The sequence below is a fragment of the Mesoplodon densirostris genome, chromosome 2 (assembly GCF_025265405.1).
Source record: "Mesoplodon densirostris isolate mMesDen1 chromosome 2, mMesDen1 primary haplotype, whole genome shotgun sequence".
Lineage (NCBI taxonomy): Eukaryota > Metazoa > Chordata > Mammalia > Artiodactyla > Ziphiidae > Mesoplodon > Mesoplodon densirostris.
Window position 1 is genome coordinate 147603317 of NC_082662.1, and position 19489 is coordinate 147622805.

Genomic DNA, 19489 nt, shown 5'->3' on the forward strand with positions numbered 1-19489 from the left:
GGTCTGTTATCCTTCCTTCCTCATCTACGGACACCCACACACATCTCTCACTTGCAGTTAACTGCACACAGCGGATTCAGCAGGTGGAATGCCTTCTCTTGTTCAGTGAAGTGCATTAAGATGTTTACTGAACACCTACTATATGCAAAACATGCTCCAAGTGCATAGAGATGAAGAAGGCATAGTCCTGGCTCTGGGGAGCTTAGTGTTTTAAGAATGCAAATTTACTCTGTAGCTAGGCCTAAAATAAGCTTAGCCCAACATCTGTGTAGGTTTTATAAAATTGGTAAAGGTAATACTTTCTCAATAATTTTAAATTATATGAAAAAGTGAGCTGTTCCTTCTTTCTCAGCAGTCCTGCCACCCAGAGGTAACCACTGTGATAGTTTGCTTATGTGGCCCCAGTGTTTTCCACGCCCATATAGTATATCTGTATAAATAGATTTAGAAAAACAAAGGCAGAATGGTACTGACATATTTTGTAGTCTGCTTCTCTGACCTAACAATAGGGACCCTTTTCATTTCAGCATTTACAGATTTGCTTCATTCTCTTTAGAGGCAGAACGTTGCATGGAATGTGTATGTCATAATCTGTTCAGCCGTTCTCTTATTTATGGACGTGGGTTTTCCACTTTGCTGCTATTATAAACGACGCCACAGTGAACAGTCTTAGACGTATAACTTTGCTGACATGGGGTACCATTTTTGGAGACAGATTCCTAGAAGTGAAATTTCAGGATCAAATAGTGGAAACTTTTTTTATTTGAATAAGTTCCTTTTTAAAAAACTGTATCAGGTACCAATAGAATATAATATTTTTAGTATTTGTTTTCCTCTACCCTCATAACACTGTATTGTTTAAATTTTTTTGCCAACATAATGTGTGAACTATTTTGTTTATATGCATTTATTAATGAAGTTGGGCACTTTTTCATATACTTAGGAATTATTGTGTTTCTTCTGTGAGTTGATATTCACAGCCATTGCCCATTTTGTTATTTATGCCGTTCATAATAATTTCTAAGATCTCAATGTATATTGGGATATTAGCTCTTTGTCGTGTTGAAAATATTTTCCCCTGGTTGTCCATTAACTTTATTTTTCATGACACTTGTACTAAGGCAGATTTTATTTTCATTTTTAAATGAAGAAAAGAAATACAACTTTGTCTATGATCTATCTGGAATCGTTTTATTTAATACATTGTTTAATGGTTAAGGTATCTAATAGTACTCTAAATTTTTTAATGTTCAAAATTGCTAGCCACTTATGCCAGCATTGTTTATGGAATGATTTCTTTTCCCCTGCTGATTTGAAATGATACCATTATCATTTCCCTAAGACTTAGGTTTATTTCAGCAGTGTTTCATTCCATTGATCCGTCTACTATAGAAGTAAAGTACTTTTAATTATTGTTGCACTGCAGAACTTTTAGTATCTACTAGGGCTAATCCTTTTGCATTCTCTGGAGTTTTTCTGACCATTCTCCCATGTTTAACCCTACAAAGTACTTTAGAATCACTTGGCCAAGTCCTCTCATGGCCTTTCCCTACTCCCCCAGCAAAAGTACTCCTGGAGGGCCTCCCTGGTGGCGCAGTGGTTGAGAGTCCGCCTGCCGATGCAGGGGATACGGGTTCGTGCCCCGGTCTGGGAGGATCCCGCGTGCCGCGGAGCGGCTGGGCCCGTGAGCCATGGCCTCTGGGCCTGCGCGTCCGGAGCCTGTGCTCCGCAACGGGGGAGGCCACAACAGTGAGAGGCCCGCATACCGCAAAAAGAAGAAAAAAAAAAAAAAAAAAAGTACTCCTGGAATATTTATTAGAATTGCATTGAACTCATTGGTACTCAGAGAACTGACCTCTTCATGAGTCTTTCTATCCAAGAATGTGATGAGTTTATCAATTTGTCTACATTTTGCCTCTGAAGTAGTTTAGTTACGTTTATACAGGTCCTGCACATTCTTCTTAATTCCTAGATTTTATGTTCTCTATAGCTATTAGGAAAGAGCTCTTTTCTTCTATATATTTCTTAACTGTTAAGTCTGACAGGTTTTCCCTATTTGTTGTTAAAGATTTAAAAAAAGTAAAATCACATGAAATTGATGTGTTTGATCCTGTTTTTGTCATTTTATTGCATATTTGTGTTTTTCTTATATTTATCTTTTCCCCTTTTGAGTTTTCTTTTCTCTGTTTTTTAATTTGCTTCCTGCTAGTACAGTATTTGGAAGTAAACAGGGCTATCTACTCATGGTTAGTTTTATGTCTAAACTATAGGGTAAGACTACTTTTTCTGTTCATCAACCAAAGAAACTGAGTCCATTTACTCATTCCATGAATGACAAAACAAATTAGTGTATGTACCTATTCTCTTGCCATTCTACTTGACTTCTCTCCACGTTCATTGGTATTTTGTCTAGTATCATATTTTTTTCTGTTAAAGTAGATGCTGTACAATATGATAAAAGTTATAGGTATACAATACAGTGATTCACAGTTTTTAAAGGTTTTACTCAATTTACAGTTATTATAAAATGTTGGCTATATTTCCCCTGTTTTACAATATATGCTTGTAGCTTATTTTATACCTAATAGTTTGTACCTCTTAATCCCCTACCCCTATATTGCCCTCTCCATTCCCTCTCCACACTGGTAACCACTAGTTGGTTCTCTATATCTCTGAGTCTTTTTGTTGTTCTTACATTCATTAGTTTGTTGTGTTTTTTAAATTCCACATATAAGTGATTTCACACAGTATTTGTTTTTGTCTGACTTATTTCACCAAGCTTAATGCCCTCCAAGTCCATCCATGTTACTGAAAATGGCAAAATTTATTCTTTTTTATGGCTGAGTAGTATTCCATTGTATATATGTACCACATATTCTTTATCCATTCATCTGTTGGTGGACACTTAGGTTGCTTCCATATCTTGGCAGTTGTAAATAATGCTGCTATGAATGTTGGGGTGCATGTATCTTTTCGAATTAGGGTTTTTGTTTTCTTCAGATATATACCCAGGAGTGGAATGTAGTTCTATTTTTAGTTTTTTAAGAAACCTCCATACTGTTTTCCACAGTGGATGCAGCAATTTACATTCCTACCAACAGTGCACGAGGGTTCCTTTTTCTCTGCATCCTCGCCAGCATTTGTTATTTGTGTTATTTTTGATAATAGCCATTTCTGACAGGTGTGAGGCGATATCTCAGTGTAGTTTTGATTTGCATTTCCCTGATGATTAGTGATGATGAGCATCTTTTCATGTGCCTGTTGGCCATCTGCATTTCCTTTGGGAAAAAAGCCAGCTCTTCTGCCCATTTTTTAATAGGGTTTTTTTTTTGATGTTGAGTTGTATGAGCTGTTTATATATGTTGGATATTAATCCCTTATTGGTCATAACATTTGCAAATGTTTTATTCCATTCAGTAGGTTGTCATTTTGTTTTATCAGTGGTTGCCTTTACTGTGTAGAAAGCTTCTAAGTTTAATTAGGTCCCATCTGTTTATTTTTGCTTTTATTTCCTTTAGGAGATGATCCAAAAAAATATGCCTGTGATTTATGTAAAAGGGTGTTCTGCCTATGTTTTCCTCTAGGATTTTTATAGTATCTGGCCTTACATTTAGGTCTTTAATCCATTTTGAGTTTATTTTTGTATATGGTGTTAAAGAATGTCCTAGTTTCATCTCTTACATGTAGCTGTCCAGTTTTCCAAGCACCACTTATTGAAGAGACTGTCTTTCTCCATTGCATATTCTTGCCTCTTAATTGACCAAAAGTGTGTGGGTTTATTTCTGGGCTTTCTATCATGTACCATTGATCTCTATATGTTTTTGTGCCGGTACCATACTGTTTTGATTACTGTAGCTTTGTAGTATAGTCTAAAGTCAGGGAGCATGATTCCTTGAGCTCTGTTCTTCTTAAGATTGTTTTGGCAATCTGGGGTCTTTTTTGTTTCTATACAAATTTTAAAATTATTTGTTCTAGTTCTGTGAAAAATGTCATTGGTAATTTGATGGGAATTGCATTGAATCTGTAGATTGCCTTGGGTAGTATGGTCATTTTAACAATATTGATTTTTCCAATCCAAGAACAAGGTATATCTTTCCATCTGTTTCTGTTGTCTTCAGTTTCACTCATCTGCATCTCATACTTTTCAGAGTACAGGTCTTTTGCCTCCTTAAGTAGATTTATTCCTAGGTATTTTATTATTTTTGATGTGATGGTAAATGGGATTGTTTCCTTAATTCTGTTTTTGCTAGTTCATTGTTAGTGTATAGAAATGCAACAGATTTCTGTGTATTAATTTTGTATCCTGCTACTTTCCCAAATTCATTGATGAGCTCTAGTAATTTTCTGGTGGTGTCTTTAGGATTTTCTATGTATAGTATCATGTCATCTGCAGACAGTGACAGTTTTACTTCTTCTTTTCCAATTTGGATTCCTTTTATTTGTTTTCCTTCTCTGATTGCTGTGGCTGGGACTTCAAAACTATGTTGAATAAAAGTGGCGAGAGTGGGCACCTTTGTCTTGTTCTTGATGTTAGAGGAAATGCTTTCAGTTTTTCACCATTGAGTATGATATTAGCTATGGGTTTATCATTTAAAGCCTTTACTATGTTGAGGTAGGTTCCCTCTGTACCCACTTTCTGGAGAGTTTTTATCATAAATGGATGTTGAATTTTATCAAAAGCTTTTTCTGCATCTATTGAGATGATCATATGGTTTTTATTCACTTTGTTAATGTGGTGTATCACATTGATTGACTTATGGATATTGAAAAATCCTTGCATCCCTGAGATATCAATAAATACCACTTGATCATGGTGTACGATCTTTTTAATGTATTGTTGGATTTAGTGTGCTAATATATTGTTGAGGATTTTTGCATCTATGTTCATCAGTGATATTGGCCTGTAATTTTCTTTTTTGTGATGTCTTTGGTTTTGGTATCTGGGTGATGCTGGCCTCCTAGAATGAGTTTGGAAGTATTCCTTCCTCTGCAGTTTTTTGGAATAGTTTCAGAAGGATAGGTGTTAATTCTTCTCTAAATGTTTGGTATAATTCACCTGTGAAGCCATCTGGTCCTGGACTTCTGTTTGTTGGGAGTTTTAAAACTACTGATTCAATTTCATTACTGGTAATTGGTCTGTTCATATTTTCTATTTCTTCCTAGTTCAGTCTTGTGGTGTTGTACCTTTCTAAGAATTTGTCCATTTCTTCTAGGTTGTCCATCTTATTGCCATGTAGTTGCTCATAGTAGTCTCTTATGATCCTTTGTATTTCTGTGGTGTTGATTATAACTTCTCCTTTTTCATTTCTGATTTCATTGATTTGGGCCTTCTTTTTTTTCTTGATGAGTCTGGCTAAAGGTTTATCACTTTCATTTATCTTTTCAAAGAACCAGCTTTTTGTTTCATTGATTTTTTTCTATTTTTTACATCTGTATTTAATTTATTTCTGCTTTGATCTTTATGATTTTTTTTCTTTTACTAATTTTGGGTTTTGCTTGTTCTTCTATCTCTAGTTGCCTTAGGCATCAAGTTAGGTCGTTTGAGATTTTTCTTGTTTCCTGAGGTAAACTTGTATCCCTATAAACTTCCCTTTTGCTTTTTGCTTTTGCTGCGTCCCATAGATTTTGGATCGTCATGTTTTCATTTTCATTTGTCTCTAGGTACTTTTTGTTATCCTTTTTTATTTCTTCAGAGATCCAATAGTTCTTAAGTAGCATATTGTTCAGCCTCCATGTGTTTGTGTTTTTTCAATTTTTTTCTTGTAGTTGATTTCTAGTCTCATAGCATTGGGGTCAGAAAAGGGGCTTGATATGATTTCAGTTTTCTTAAATATACCGAGGCTTGTTTTGTGGCCTAGCATGTGATCTGTCCTGGGGAATGTTCCATGTGCACTTGAAAAGAATGTGTATTCTACTGGTTTTGAATGGAGTGCTCTATACATACCAGTTAATCCATTTTGTCTAATGTGTTATTATTTTTTGTTTTTGTGGTACGCGGGCCTCTCACTATTGTGGCCTCTCCCGTTGCGGAGGGAGCCGTTGCACAGGCTCTGGACACGCAGCCTCAGCAGCCGTGGCTCACGGGCCCAGCTGCTCTGCAGCATGTGGGACCTTCCTGGACTGGGGCACGAACCCATGTCCCCTACATCAGCAGGTGGACTCTCAACCACTGCACCACCAGGGAAGCCCTAATGTGTTATTTAAGGTCTGTGTTTCCTTGTTGATTTTCTGTCTGGATGATCTGTCCATTGATATAAGTGGGGTGTTAAAAATCCCTTCCTATTATTGTGTTACTGTTGATTTCTCATTTTATGTCCATTCATATTTGCCTTCTATATTTTAGGTGCTCCTGTGTTGCGTGCATATATTGGGTTGGCCAAAATGTTCATTTGAGTTTTTCTGTAAGATGTTACAGAAAAACCCAGTGGAACATTTTGGCCAACCCAGTATATTTACAACTATTATATCTAGTTCTTGGATCAATCCCTTGATCATTATGTAGTGTCCTTCTTTGTCTCTTAACAGTTTTTTTTTTTTCGATACGCGGGCCTCTCACTGTTGTGGCCTCTCCTGTTGCGGAGCACAGGCTCCGGACACGCAGGCTCAGCGGCCATGGCTCACGGGCCCAGCTGCTCCGCGGCATGTGGGATCTTCCCGGACCGGGGCACGAACCCATGTCCCCTGCATCGGCAGGTGGACTCTCAACCACTGCGCCACCAGGGAAGCCCAACAGTCTTTATTTTAAAGTCTATTGTGTCTGATAATAAGTTTACTACTCCGGCTCTCTTTTGATTTCTTTCGCATGGAATACCTTTTTCTATCCCCTCACTTTTAGTCTGTGTGTGTCTCTAGATTTGAAGTGAGTCTCTTGTAGGCAGCATATGCTAATATATGGATCTTGTTTTTGTATCCATTCAGCCACTCTGTGTCTTTTGGTTGGAGCATTTAGTCTGTTTACATTTAAGGTAATTATCAATATGTATGTTCTTATTGGCCATTTTGTTAATTGTTTTGAATTTGTTTTTGCAGGTCTTTTTTTTCTTCTTTTGTTCTCGTGATTTGGTGACTATCTTTAGTGTTATGTTTGTCTTCATTTTTGTGTGTATCTATTAAAGAATTTTGGTTTGTGGTTACAATGAGGTTTTTATCTAGCAGTATATATATATATATATATATATATATATATATATATATATATATATATATATATACACACACAAACACACACTCTCCTCCCCTCACAATTACTGTTTTTGATATCATATTTTTTATCTAATTGTTTGTGTATCCCTTAACTGCTTATTGTGGATCTAGGTGATTTTACTACTTTTGTCTTTTAACTTCCCTACTAGCTTTCTGTGTGGGTGATTTCCTACTTTTACTGTATGTTTGCCTTTACCAGTGAGCTTTTTCATTTTGTAATTTCCTTGTTTCTAGTTGTGGCCTTTCCTTTTTAACCTAGAGAAGTTCCTTTAACGTTTGTTGTAAAAGTGATTTAGTGGTGCTGAACTCTCTTAGCTTTTTCTTGTCTATAAAGCTTTTGATCTCTCCATCAGATCTGAAGGAGAGCCTGGCTGCGTATTCTTGGTTGAAGGTTTTTCCCTTTCATCATCTAAAATATCTTGTGCCACTCCCTTCTGGCCTGCAGTTTCTGCTGAAAAATCAGCTGATAGCCTTATGGAGATTCCCTTCTGTGTTATTTGTTATTTCCCTTGCTGCTTTTAATATTCTGTCTTTATCTTTAATTTTTGTCATTTTGATTATAGTGTGTCTTGGTGTGTGTGTTCCTCTTTGGGTTAATCCTGTATGGGACTCGCTGCACTTCCTGGACTTGGGTGGCTGTTTCCTTTACCAGGTTAGGGAAGTTTCCAACTGTTATCTCTTCATATATTTTCTTGGGCCCTTTCTCTCTTCTTCTGGGACACTCCCCTATAATGTAAACATTAGTGTGCTTGATGTTGTCCCAGAAGTCTCTTAAAATGTCATTTCTCTTCATTATTTTTTTTTCTGTTCAGTGGCAATGATGTCCACCATTCTGTCTTCCAACTCACTGATTTGTTCCTCTGTATCGTGTTGTAGTCTATTGATTTCTTCTAGTGTATTTTTCATTTCAGTTATTGTATTCTTCATCTCTGGTTATTCTTCATATTTTCTAATTCTTTGTTAAAAACTTGGAACTGCTTGCTCTGTGCATCCATTCTTCTCCTGAGTTCTTTGATCATCTTTATGATCATTACTCTGACCTCTTTCTCTGGTAGATTGCCTATCTCCATTTCACTTAGTTCTTCTTCTGGCGTTTTTATCTTGTTCTTTTGTCTAGAGCATGTTCCTCTCCCAACTCTTTTTGTCTAAGTTGCTATGTGTATTTTTACGTATGTGGTAGATTAGTTATGTTTCTTGACCTTGGAGAAGTGGCCCTCTGTAGCAGATGTCCTATGTGTCCCAGCAACACACTCCCCTCTTGTCACCCAAGCTATATACTCTAGGGTTTCCCCCTAAGAGGGCTGTGTGGGTCCTTCTGTTGGGGCAGGCTGGCTATGTGGATGGTCTGGTAGGCTTGGTTGGTCCCTATCCCGATTGGTTGCCAAGCCCTGCCTTGTGTGGATGCTGCTGGCTGCTGGTTAGCAGGGCTTGCTTGCGAGGCAGCTGGCTGCAGAACCTTAGGCAGCCCAGGCTAGTGCTGGTACCCTGATGGGCAGAGTCAGGGTCTTGCCTGCCCACTGGTGGGTGAAGCCATGTCCTGGATTCAGTGCTGAACTACTGGCAGGCAGGGCTGGTCCTGGAGTTTGGCTGCAGGGCCCAGGGATCCTAGAGCTGGTGTCAGATTGCTGTTTGGGGTGGGTGGGGCAGAGGTGGAGACCAGTTACTGACACAGTTAGGTATGGGGTCTGGGGTGTCCCAAAGCTTGTGTTGCCCTGCTAGTGGGCAGTGCCAGGGCCCAGCTGGTCCCAGGGTAGGGTCTGGCCTCTTTTGGGCAGGCTTGGTCTGCAGGCTGCAGGATTGTGGTTTTCTTATGTCTGGTGTCTGCCCTCTGGTGGGTAAGGCTGGTTTAGAGGTTAGCGCATGGCTGGTCTACAGGCTAGGCAGGGCTGGTGCCTGTCCACTGTTGGGGTGGAAGTGGGTCCTTCCCCTCTGGTGGGCAGGGCCCTGTCTAAAGGCATGTCTAGAGGTAGCTGTGGCCTCAGGAAGCTTTTAGGCAGCCTCTCTACTGATGGATAGGGCTGTGTCCCTGCCCAGTTAGTTGTTTGGCCTGAAGCATCCCAGCACTGGCCCCTACAGGCTGTTGGCTGGGGCCAGGTTTTGGCACTAATGAGCTAGATGTAGGATACCATGATGGTACGAGCCCCAGTGTCCACACAGTAGAATACACCTCGCTATGGCTGCTACCAGTGTCTAGGTCCCAAGCGTGAGTCACAGCCACCCCTGCCTCTCCAGGAGCCTCTCCAGGAGCCTCTCCAAGACCAGCAGGTAGGTTTGGCCCAGGCTCCTATCAAATTACTGCTTTTGTCCTGGGTCCCAATGTGTGAGAGATTTTGTGTGTGCCCTTTAAAAGTGAAGTCACTATTGCCCCCAGCCCTGTGGGCCTCCAGAAATTAAGCCCCACTGGCCTTCAAAGCCAGATGCTCTGGGGGCTCATCTTCCCAATGCAGGACCCCTGGGCTGGGGAGCCTGATGTGGGGCTCACACCCCTCACTCCTGTGGGAGAACCTCTGCAGTATAATTATTCTCCAATTTGTGGGTCACCCCACCCGGGGCGGGTATCGGACTCGATTATATCGCGAGTCTGCCCCTCCTACCCTTCACATTGTGGTTCCTTATTTATGTCTTTAGTTGTAGAAGATCTTTTCTGGTATGTTCTGATCTTATTCATCAATGGTTGTTCTGCAGATACTTGCGGTTTGGGTGTGCTCGTGAGAGGAGGTAAGCTCAGAGTCTTTCTACTCTGCCATCTTGCTGGGCTCTCCTATCATCTTTTTTTCCCCACACTTGATGTAGTTTTTCTTTTAAAAACTATCATTGTTTTATTGCCACAGTCAGCTTAGGTACAGCACGATCTATGTGTTTAGTAAAATTTGCTTGTCATCTCCTTTCACCCAGTGTGGTTTACAGTATCCTCATTTTCATGATGTGAAACAAGCCGGGACCTCTGTAGGCGAATGACTCCTTGTACAGTGACAGGGCTGAAAGTGGGTTCCTCACTTTAGTGGTTATAATGCCCTGCTACTCATCAAAGGGACGTAAAGTATCCACCCTCATCACCCGGGGTTCACCACATGTGTCTGTGGCAATTGAGTGGCTGAAAATATGGGGCAGGGCAGCCACCTTTAAAGCTAGAGATGAGTTGTGCTGTTGATAAAGTTGAAAGACAAAAGCAACGATTTAGGTCTTCTATAGCAGCCTGCTGCTTGGCTCTTCTGGGCCAGCAGTTCGGGCTCTGAATAAATGACAGCTGCGGGGGGACTTGGCATTTAATAAGGGTTGTCACTGCAGCTGTGAGTAAGCTCCACTTCTAGGTTCTTCGCTCCATTTACCTAACAATCACCCCTTTCAGCTTTTTCCTAACTATGATGACTTCTGGAAATTTCAAACTGATTCTTCAGTGTGATCCAATTATACAGGAATGAAAAGTGGGTAGAAATAAATGGGCTTTGAAGAAGTGAAAAGGCAGATCTTCCCAGATACGTTTGCCTATGAAAATAATCCTAAGAGAGAAGATGCTTTCAATGAATGCAAACATACATAGGACAGAAAAGATTCAGCTGTTTTCTCTGGAAAAAAAAAAAGTTTATTGCATTTGGAAGTCAATAGATATCTTTTACAAAAAAGGTTAGAATAAAGATCTCACATTTGTAAAGGCACATATGAAACATTTTAATAACAAGGGCAGTGAGAACATAAACAATACACAACTAGGACCAATAGCTAAAGACTTTATAAAAACAGATAGGAAACAGTGCAAAAATACTGTCAAAAGTCAGTTTCATACACCTCTTAATTGTGTATAAAACTGGCAAGCAAAAGCTTATTTACTGATATAAAAAAGCACATAGAATAGCATGCATAATTTCATTTAAGGCTTTTAATATTATTAAATTGAGAGGGAGTCTATACCAAAGTAAAGTTGACATGTGAATATTAATCAATCACTCCCCAACTTAGGGAACGTCCTATAAATGTCTCACTCCCTCTCTCCCCTTACAATTAGTTTGTAGTGAAGAGACTGGGCCTCCATCTTGCAAGGTAGCAAGTGCCCACCACGGGGAGAAGAATGTGTTATCAGGATCCCAAGCCCCTATCTGGAATGCATTTCTCACAGCAACAATATGATAGGTGGTTAAATGTCCAGGTCAGCCCATGCCAGCCAGATCTGGCTGACACCGCCCTGCTCTTCAGCCGTGTTGTTGGACATCAGAAGGCTTCTGTGGGCTGACCTAAGACCCTTAAGAACAAACTGGTTTCTACATGAGGGACTTGTCTGTACGTTCGAAATGAGACCTATTAAATGTCAGTTGGTTTGAATGATAAAACAATTCACAACATTTTATAAAACACAGACCAAGGAAAGCATCAAAATACTGAATTAAGTCTCACAACAATAGTCCAGTGAAACAAAATAGATCAGCATGTTACTTGATGTAACACAAATTACTTAAGGTTATCTAATAGTCATCTGCATATGTAAACCTTTTTTTCCCCATTTACATGTCCTCAAGCAAGTTAGCTGACTATTGAAGGAACAAAGGACATACACAGGAAAGCATCTCTGGTGAAGAGGAACCTTACTTTTGAAAGGATAAGGTTAATAGATTGTTAAGATTTCAAACTGGCAAGAAAGTTCAGTCAAAGGAAGTTGCAATAACATTTTACGGTATTCCAAGTTGGGGGAAAAAATGGCTCTGAATGACAGCTCTCAGTTCTAAGCTGAAGGTATTTATTAGCTAACACTACACACAGTTCAGGGAGGTGGGAGGCCCCCTGAGAAATGCTGAGAACACCAAGCACCTCTGCTCTGAGAGCCAGCTGAGCTCAATGCAGAGCAGGGTTCCTGAGATGTTAGCAAGCTAGTTCCACCCTAAGGCACAAAAAGACCCCAATCTAATGTTTTCAGCTTTTTCCCAAAACCTGTGTCAGGTGAAGCAGCCTCTGTGTTTCCCTGAAGGAGGAGGTGAGGAATTAAAAATAGGACACATTGCAGACTGGATGAATAGCATGTCCTGCCCCTCCCTAGACAGTGGAGAGCGGATCACAAGGTAACGTATAAATGTCCCTGCGGAGCCCAGAGCTGCACCCATTTCACCAGATTGGCCAGGCTGCGTAGAGGTGACGGTGAAGGGAACAGAGTCAGCTGGAGAAGGCTAGAAACGAATTAATCCGACTACACGTATCATGATGCCAAACGCAGCCGCTGTGGCTCCATGTCAGTGCGCCTTGAAGCCTGAGGGAGTGGTGCAACCTTTGTCCTAAACAGGACGGACCATCGATCCAGCTTGTCTCCCACTCCTAGTACTGACAGTGCCCATCGCCAAGGGGAGATAGGGGTAAAGACAGCTTCCTGGTTGCCGACAGCACCTAGTTATTTTCATTATGGTGATTTCCCTTTGCCAGATTTCATTCCTTGAAACTACATAAATGCCAAAGTTTATTTTTTGAAACTATATAGGCTTTTCAGGATTAAAATTAGATTTTCGAATTACATTATTTGGAGAGATTTAAGAGTGATTACCTATGACTAGATTCAGCTGCTTTGTAGGGGTTGCTAAAAGGGTAGGGAAAGGAAAGAAGAGGTGTGCTGTCGAGAGCTGATCCATAAAGCAAATGAAAAACAAGAAAAGGCCGGCATAGCCCTAAGTGAATGGGGTGCTCTTGGAAGAGGGTGACATCACAAAGCAGTCCCACCTGTGTCATCAAGTGAGACAACGAACTGCCGTTACTACTGATATATTGACGTCTACCTGCTTCTTATGCCCTGATTAGAAACACGATGTGCTGGGAAGGGGGATCCGCTCTGCAGCACCACCGGGCCGGAGGAGAGGCGCATCAAGATGCACAGGAGGGGCTTCCCTGGTGGCGCAGTGGTTGAGAGTCCACCTGCCGATGCAGGGGACACGGGTTCGTGCCCCGGTCCGGGAAGATCCCACATGCTGCGGAGCAGCTGGGCCCGTGAGCCATGGCTGCTGAGCCTGCGCGTCCCGAGCCTGTGCTCCGCAACGGGAGAGGCCACAACAGTGAGAGGCCCGCGTACTGCGAAAAAAAAAAGATGCACAGGAGCTGTGATAGCTAACTCCAGAGCCGTGTGTTTGAGCAAATCTTCTGCTAATAAGGTTGCAAGGAAAGGGAGGGCCACCAGCAAGTGAGGGGAGGTGGTCTTTCTGAGCAGCAAATCTAGGCAGGCATCAGAATCCAGAACATTCGTCAAGCTCCACTGCAACAGTGAGGACACGATTTAAAACTACGAGCGAGGGTACGGACTTCCCTGGTGGCGCCATGGTTGAGAATCCACCTGCCAATGCAGGGGACATGGATTCGAGCCCTGGTCCAAGAAGATCCCATATGCCATGGGGCAACTAAGCCTGTGCACCACAACTACTAAGCCTGCGCTCTAGAGCCCGCGAGCCACAACTACTGAAGCCCGTGCGCCTAGAGCCCGTGCTCTGCAACGAGAAGCCACCGCAATGAGAAACCTGTGCACGCAACTAACAGTAGCCCCAGCTCACCGCAACTAGAGAAAGTCTGCACACAGCAACGAAGACCCAACGCAGCCAAAAAAAAAAAAAAAAAAAAAACTGTGTGAGGGTGAAACAGATCTCCCCACTACAGCGTGGTCTTTCCCAGGATCACCACCTCATCTCCATCCCTCTGGCCTTATAGAAAGGGAGGGAGTAGGAGAGACATCCCCGAGTTCAGAAAATTGTGAATCAAGAACTTTTTGAAAGAAACTCCAAGGCTGGTCTGAAAAGCCTTCCTCTTCCTCTTCCCATTTATAGCTCTTCTCTGGGCAAGCTTATGGCATTTTTCGGAAAGAATGATCTTGATGGCCCAAAGAATGGCAGAAGGAACAGTGACTTTCTAGATAGATGCGTTCTCATGTTCAGGCTGCCCATCAGCTTTTGCCCTCCTGTCTTAAAACGAAAAGTTCCTTGAATTTATTTTTTAAATGAGAAGGCTGATCAAAGCTCCAAACAGTAGGAACTGATGCACATCCTCCTTTCTACTGCACCAAGCAACAATAAATTATGCAGTCCTGTGAAATCGATTAATGCCAGATATTCAGTGCCAGGCTCATGGACATTTAATAGAGAACCTTTTAGTTTGGCCTTGAGGAAGAAGACATAGCTATTTTAAGCTGGAAAAAAAATAAGGTAGTAAGTTGGATAAAAACACTCACGCATCTGAGTTTCTAACAGAAATGCAAAAGCTGAGAGCAGGCAGGATAAACGTTGAGTGTTGGGCAAGCAGGCCATCGAGTTCTTAGGACCCCATGAAGAACAGCAATTTTGGGGGCAACACATATGAGTTGGCAGAATTTGATTGGATATACCTGTCCATTTCTCCCAGGCATGTTGCTGTTACTTTCAATAGATGCATCAGTAAGGTCTTTTGCCCCAAATGTCTTAGAAGCTGAGGCAAAGACAAGAACCACTGTGCTTGCTTGCTCAGAGTTCACGGGAAGTATCAAACATAATTTAACATCCTAGAGATTTCCACCCTATAGGGCCGAGTAGGATTATTTCAACCCTATAGGGCCAACTAATTTGTCACCGTAAAGCTCTAGACCAATGGAAAATTTTTGCAGTCTCCATGAAAACCCCAAATTTCTCCATTTGGAATCATTGCTAAATGAGTTGTTACTTGGCTCACAAAAAGAAATCACTAAGTAAGAGCATGATGAGTGTCTGATAAAATCCATAGGCAATAAAATAAAACAGTTGCAGAAGTATCTTTGGTAAAACAAGAGGACACTGTATTCCCACAAAGAGCCACCTTAAGAGCCCAACAGTAATTACTTGGTGCTTCTGGAAATTTCTTACTCTGGGATCCTGACAGTTACTCCCGACACGAAGGAGGAATGAAGGGTAGATTAACACTAATATGGCTCTGCCTCAATCCCCAACCCTTGAGTCTAAGCTCCCTGGGACACATCTTAGAAGGTCCCTGCATTTGCCCACCCCCTGACCTCAAGTGATTGACAGATCTACCCCCCAAAGAAAATCAATAACTATACCCACTTTCTCCATCCCACGCACCACTGGAAGTGGGGAAGAGAGTTTCAAAAGCACATTCTGCTTTGTGACTCTGGACACCTCGGGCCCACATATTGTGTTCCATAACCACTGGGCCGAGGTCAGCTAATACAGACGGTACATCAAGAAAGGATGGCAGCTGAAAACCCCATAGTCATGTGCCTGATGGCCAACCCTGCCTATGAGAATCCAAAGCACACCCTGCAAAGAGTGACTCCAAGCCCCAGGAGATGGCCCACTCAAGTGAGGCAAGGGTTGCCGTAGCAAGGCAATGAGTTCACAAAAAGAGCCAAGCTGCCCACTGTACATGCTTTCGTGTTCATTAGCACTTGAGAAATGACATGGTGCACTGGGATCCATACTAATCGGGGAGGAGAAACAAACTGTTAGGTTGATCCATGTGAACTTTCTGTTCTTCTAAGTAAAATATGATCCAAATATTGGAAATTTCATAAGGGTCAACCTATATTAAGCTGGAAAAGATAAGAAAGGTAGGCAGTTGGATAAAAGTGCTGATTTACTGTACCCACTGGTGTTTCTAACAGAACTACAGAAGCTGAGTGTAGGCAGGATAAAGGTTAAGTGAGTCCTGGGCAAGCCAGTGGGCAAGGCCCACAGGATGTCACCCAGCGGAGCCCACCAAGACCCTCTCCAGGCCGACGGGGGGAGGGGCCAGAGATGGCCGTGGGACTCGGAGGCAAACAATAACTGACTAATTACAGTCCAAAAATAGTTCTTCTCAATCTAGGACCACAAAAGTTGTAGAAGTAAAATTCTCTCTAGTTAGGGTTCTCGGAAGTTTATTACTCAGAACATACCACGTCTGACATCCCTGCCTAAAGCTGCCAAATCCTCCTTTACTTCCTATCCAGGGAAAGTGGTGTATAAATGTAAATGAGACCAAAAGGTGGTGTCCCCTTAAAGCCCAAGGAAGCCAGTAAAGCACAACAGGATACGGTTCGGCTTTTCAAGCAGGCTCAGCTCAGCTCAAGGATGAAGATGTCAAACTCAGCCCCCCTGGTTCAGGGACCCCAGTAAACAAGGATGAACACTGGGTCAATATATCCAAATGGGAGTGGATGAAAGAAACAAAACATTTCCACTGGAAAAACTTCAAAACCAGAGGCCTGAAAGTGTTGGATGGCTTTGTTGTAAGATGTTATCTTTTTTTTTTCCCCTCCATTTCTGATTTTCTCCCTTCAAGTCGAAACTGCAGCAACAGACCCCGATAGCTCCAGCTTCAGACTTGATACATGGTCAGGAACTCACTCCAAAAGCTCTAACTAGATAACTAATTTAATACACTTTGCTTCAAGGTTTATTCCTTGGCTTGCTTCCCAGATATAAAGCATCTCTGGGCAATTATTATGCAGATGCCACTGACAGGACTTCAAATGGCTGCTGCTAATTTAACAGGAGATAGGTTGGCATTTACTGGAGATGTGAAAAGGAAGGCAAAATGGGCTCAAGGGCCAAAAGCATTTGTTTTTAAATACAAAACATGGGGAATCACTTTTAAATGTTTTCCTTTGAGTTTCAATACAAACTTTGGCTAGGAAATTAGATACTGAACCTACTTCTGTGCATTTTGTGCGTTCATGAATATTCCCAGAGCACCAAGTGGCAACAGTGGATGAGTTGAAAGGAGGGCCGTGAGTGATGAGCTCAGAGACAGCAGATCTACACGCTGCCCACACGAGACATTTTAACACTGCCCACATTGGGGCCTGAGAGACGAAAGAGAAATACCGATGTGGTTCCTCAAACAATAAACCAGTAACGACAGACCAACTGTTAAAACATCCCTAACAGCAGAGTATCCCAAGGATAGATAGTCCCTAAGGAAAAGGAAACAATACCTCTTTGCTTGCTGATGATCCATTTCTGAGTGTCTCCTAGTGAGGGTTACGAGCTCTGATCCACTGAAAATACACATCACACTAGTGGTTTTCTTTTTCAGATCACACAGCAAAATTCCAGAATCTATGGCGCTCAGCTGAAGTTCTACTCCTTGACTGATTCTTTAGACCTTGGAAGAGAAGGTAGGAGGCCCTCCATCGCCAGATACTGAGTCCAAATACAGAGAACCACCACTATAACACCTGGCCAGATGTGAAACCAAGTTGATTCAAACTCCAAAGTAGTTCATCAGGAATCTGCTTCCACACCTGCCTGTTGTGGTGACCGGAAGCCACAAAGACGCACTCTTTCTGGTCGATTGGATGCCATTCTTTCTTTGCATTTGCACCTCAGGAGGAAAAAAAAAAAAAGGGAGCAGTGGAAGAAGGCATCATGGAACACCCGCAAAAGTCAATTTTAAGAACAAAGCCACAATTAAAATTTGCATCAAGAAAAACTAGACAGTAGAGGGAAAAATTCCCCAGAAGTCAGCAAGAGGGAAAATGTGCAGAACATGATTTATTATGTACTAACCTACAAAATTCAGAAGGACAGTGACCAACGAAGGCACAGAAGGAGACGAACTAAGGACTGAGCTTCAAACTGAGGGTAGGGTTAATACCACAACTGACCAGAGTGGGCTGTATGGAGAAAAGGAAAGCAGCACAAATCTTACCATCTTTCAGCAGGTGGGCCAAGATTTGGACTGCAAGGTCCTGGGTGGGCTTAGTTCTGCTCCTGCAGGCCAAAGGCTGGAGATGCTAGCAGCACAGTGGGGATAACACTTGGGGTGGCTCCTGGCAGGGCCCCTGCCACCTGAGTGCCGAAGAGCCCCCATACATCAGCTTTCCCAACCTTTCCCTTTATAACCTTTCCATGCCACCCAGCACCTTGACCTTCAGATCCCCCGTCTCCTCTCTCTTCCACACTGGTCTGTTATCTTCTCTCAATCAGGCAAGAAGCCTAGCTGCACAGACGGTCTGGCCCAGGGCCTCGAAGGCCACCAGACTAGGGTCCACTGAGCCAACAGGGAGAAGCAGCAAATATCAAGGGTGCAGTCTCCAGCAGGGGAACAGGCTCCGGAGCCTAGAATAAGGAGTGGTTGAGAAAGATACAACACAGAGTCCTCATTCTTCCCGGGCAATGGCAATCGCTGCATTGGAAAGGGAGCATTTCCTCTAGCTGTTCCTGTCTTTAACTCAAGCCTGGGAGGAAAAAAGAGACTACTGAGGGAGAGGGCAAAAAAGGGAAAGGGAAGGAACTGCCCATCAAGCCGCAGGAGCCCCCAAATATAAGAAAAGAGTGTTGTTCTTCTCCTTCAGGAAAGGGTCTTAGCCCTTATCTTTATATTTTAGGATGAACTCATTTTCTTGCCATCTTTGATTTGGACGTGAGCAATTAGGCCGACAAATTTCAGGGCTGGTTACAAATCTGGCTGCAACTTCACTAGAGATGTGTTCCCTTATGCCTCTGTCCCCCAAATAATCCACCAGGCAACCCTCCCTACTGACCTATTACAATGCAGATCAGTCAAAATGTGGTTCAGATGAAAAGTACTATATTATTGTGAAAACTGCATTACGATGATTCACAAAAGTTATTCCAAAGGGGGGAAAAATAAATTATCTCATATAAAATAATACATGATGTTTGTGAATGATCTTGGCTCCTGTCTTCAGGGAGCCCGTGACCTGCCTGCTCCGGCCATCCGCACCCTGCTGGGGGAGCAGATGTTGTCTGGAGGTGCTTCCCCATCTGTAAGATGGAGCTGAGTGCCTCTTCCAGGAGCTGAAGCGGGGGGTTAAATGAGTCTGGAGTTTTGGAGGAACTGGATGAGGACCTGGTAGACAAACTTGTACTGAGCGATGGTCTGGATCATGAACATCCTTTGCTCCCTGAGGAGCCTCAGCATCATGGGTACTTCCACCTTCTGCAAGAAAAGAGAAGAAGATCCTGAGATGGGGGGATGGGGATGGGGGCGCTTCCCTTGGCTCCTTTCTCATTCCCTCATCCAGGAAGCATTCACTCGCTGCCCCTGTGCAGGTCCAGGAGAAAGCCAAAGACAGCCCCCTCTAGGTTATCCCAGTGAAAGACCCCAACAGTAACTGGAGAAGCTGGTCGTCATGTACCACTGGTGTGATATTTTAACTACAGACCAGTCCACTAGAGAAAACAGGCTGGAGTTAAACCCGATTGGTACTCTTAACCCTACCATGGCCCAATGGTAGGATTTAAGCCCTTTCTGGGTCTTCGTTTCTTCATCTGTAAAATAAGGATAATGATGCTTTCCTCCAATGGCAGCATGGCCTTGGCCAAGTTAGTGACATTCCCTCGGCAATAACGCAGGG

At 42.4% G+C, this 19489-nt stretch overlaps 1 protein-coding gene across 3 annotated transcripts in view; it reads right to left on the reverse strand.

The window, feature by feature from the left end:
• Positions 1-10808: 10808 nt before the first annotated feature.
• PTPN14 (protein tyrosine phosphatase non-receptor type 14) overlaps positions 10809-19489 on the reverse strand; it is a 175809-nt gene continuing 167128 nt past the window's right edge. For all 3 annotated transcript variants that reach the window (XM_060091121.1, XM_060091122.1, XM_060091123.1), the window contains one exon: positions 10809-19071. In XM_060091121.1, the coding sequence (XP_059947104.1) occupies positions 18943-19071 (129 nt within the window). In that variant the 3' untranslated portion in view covers positions 10809-18942. The remainder of the gene's footprint in view (positions 19072-19489) is intronic.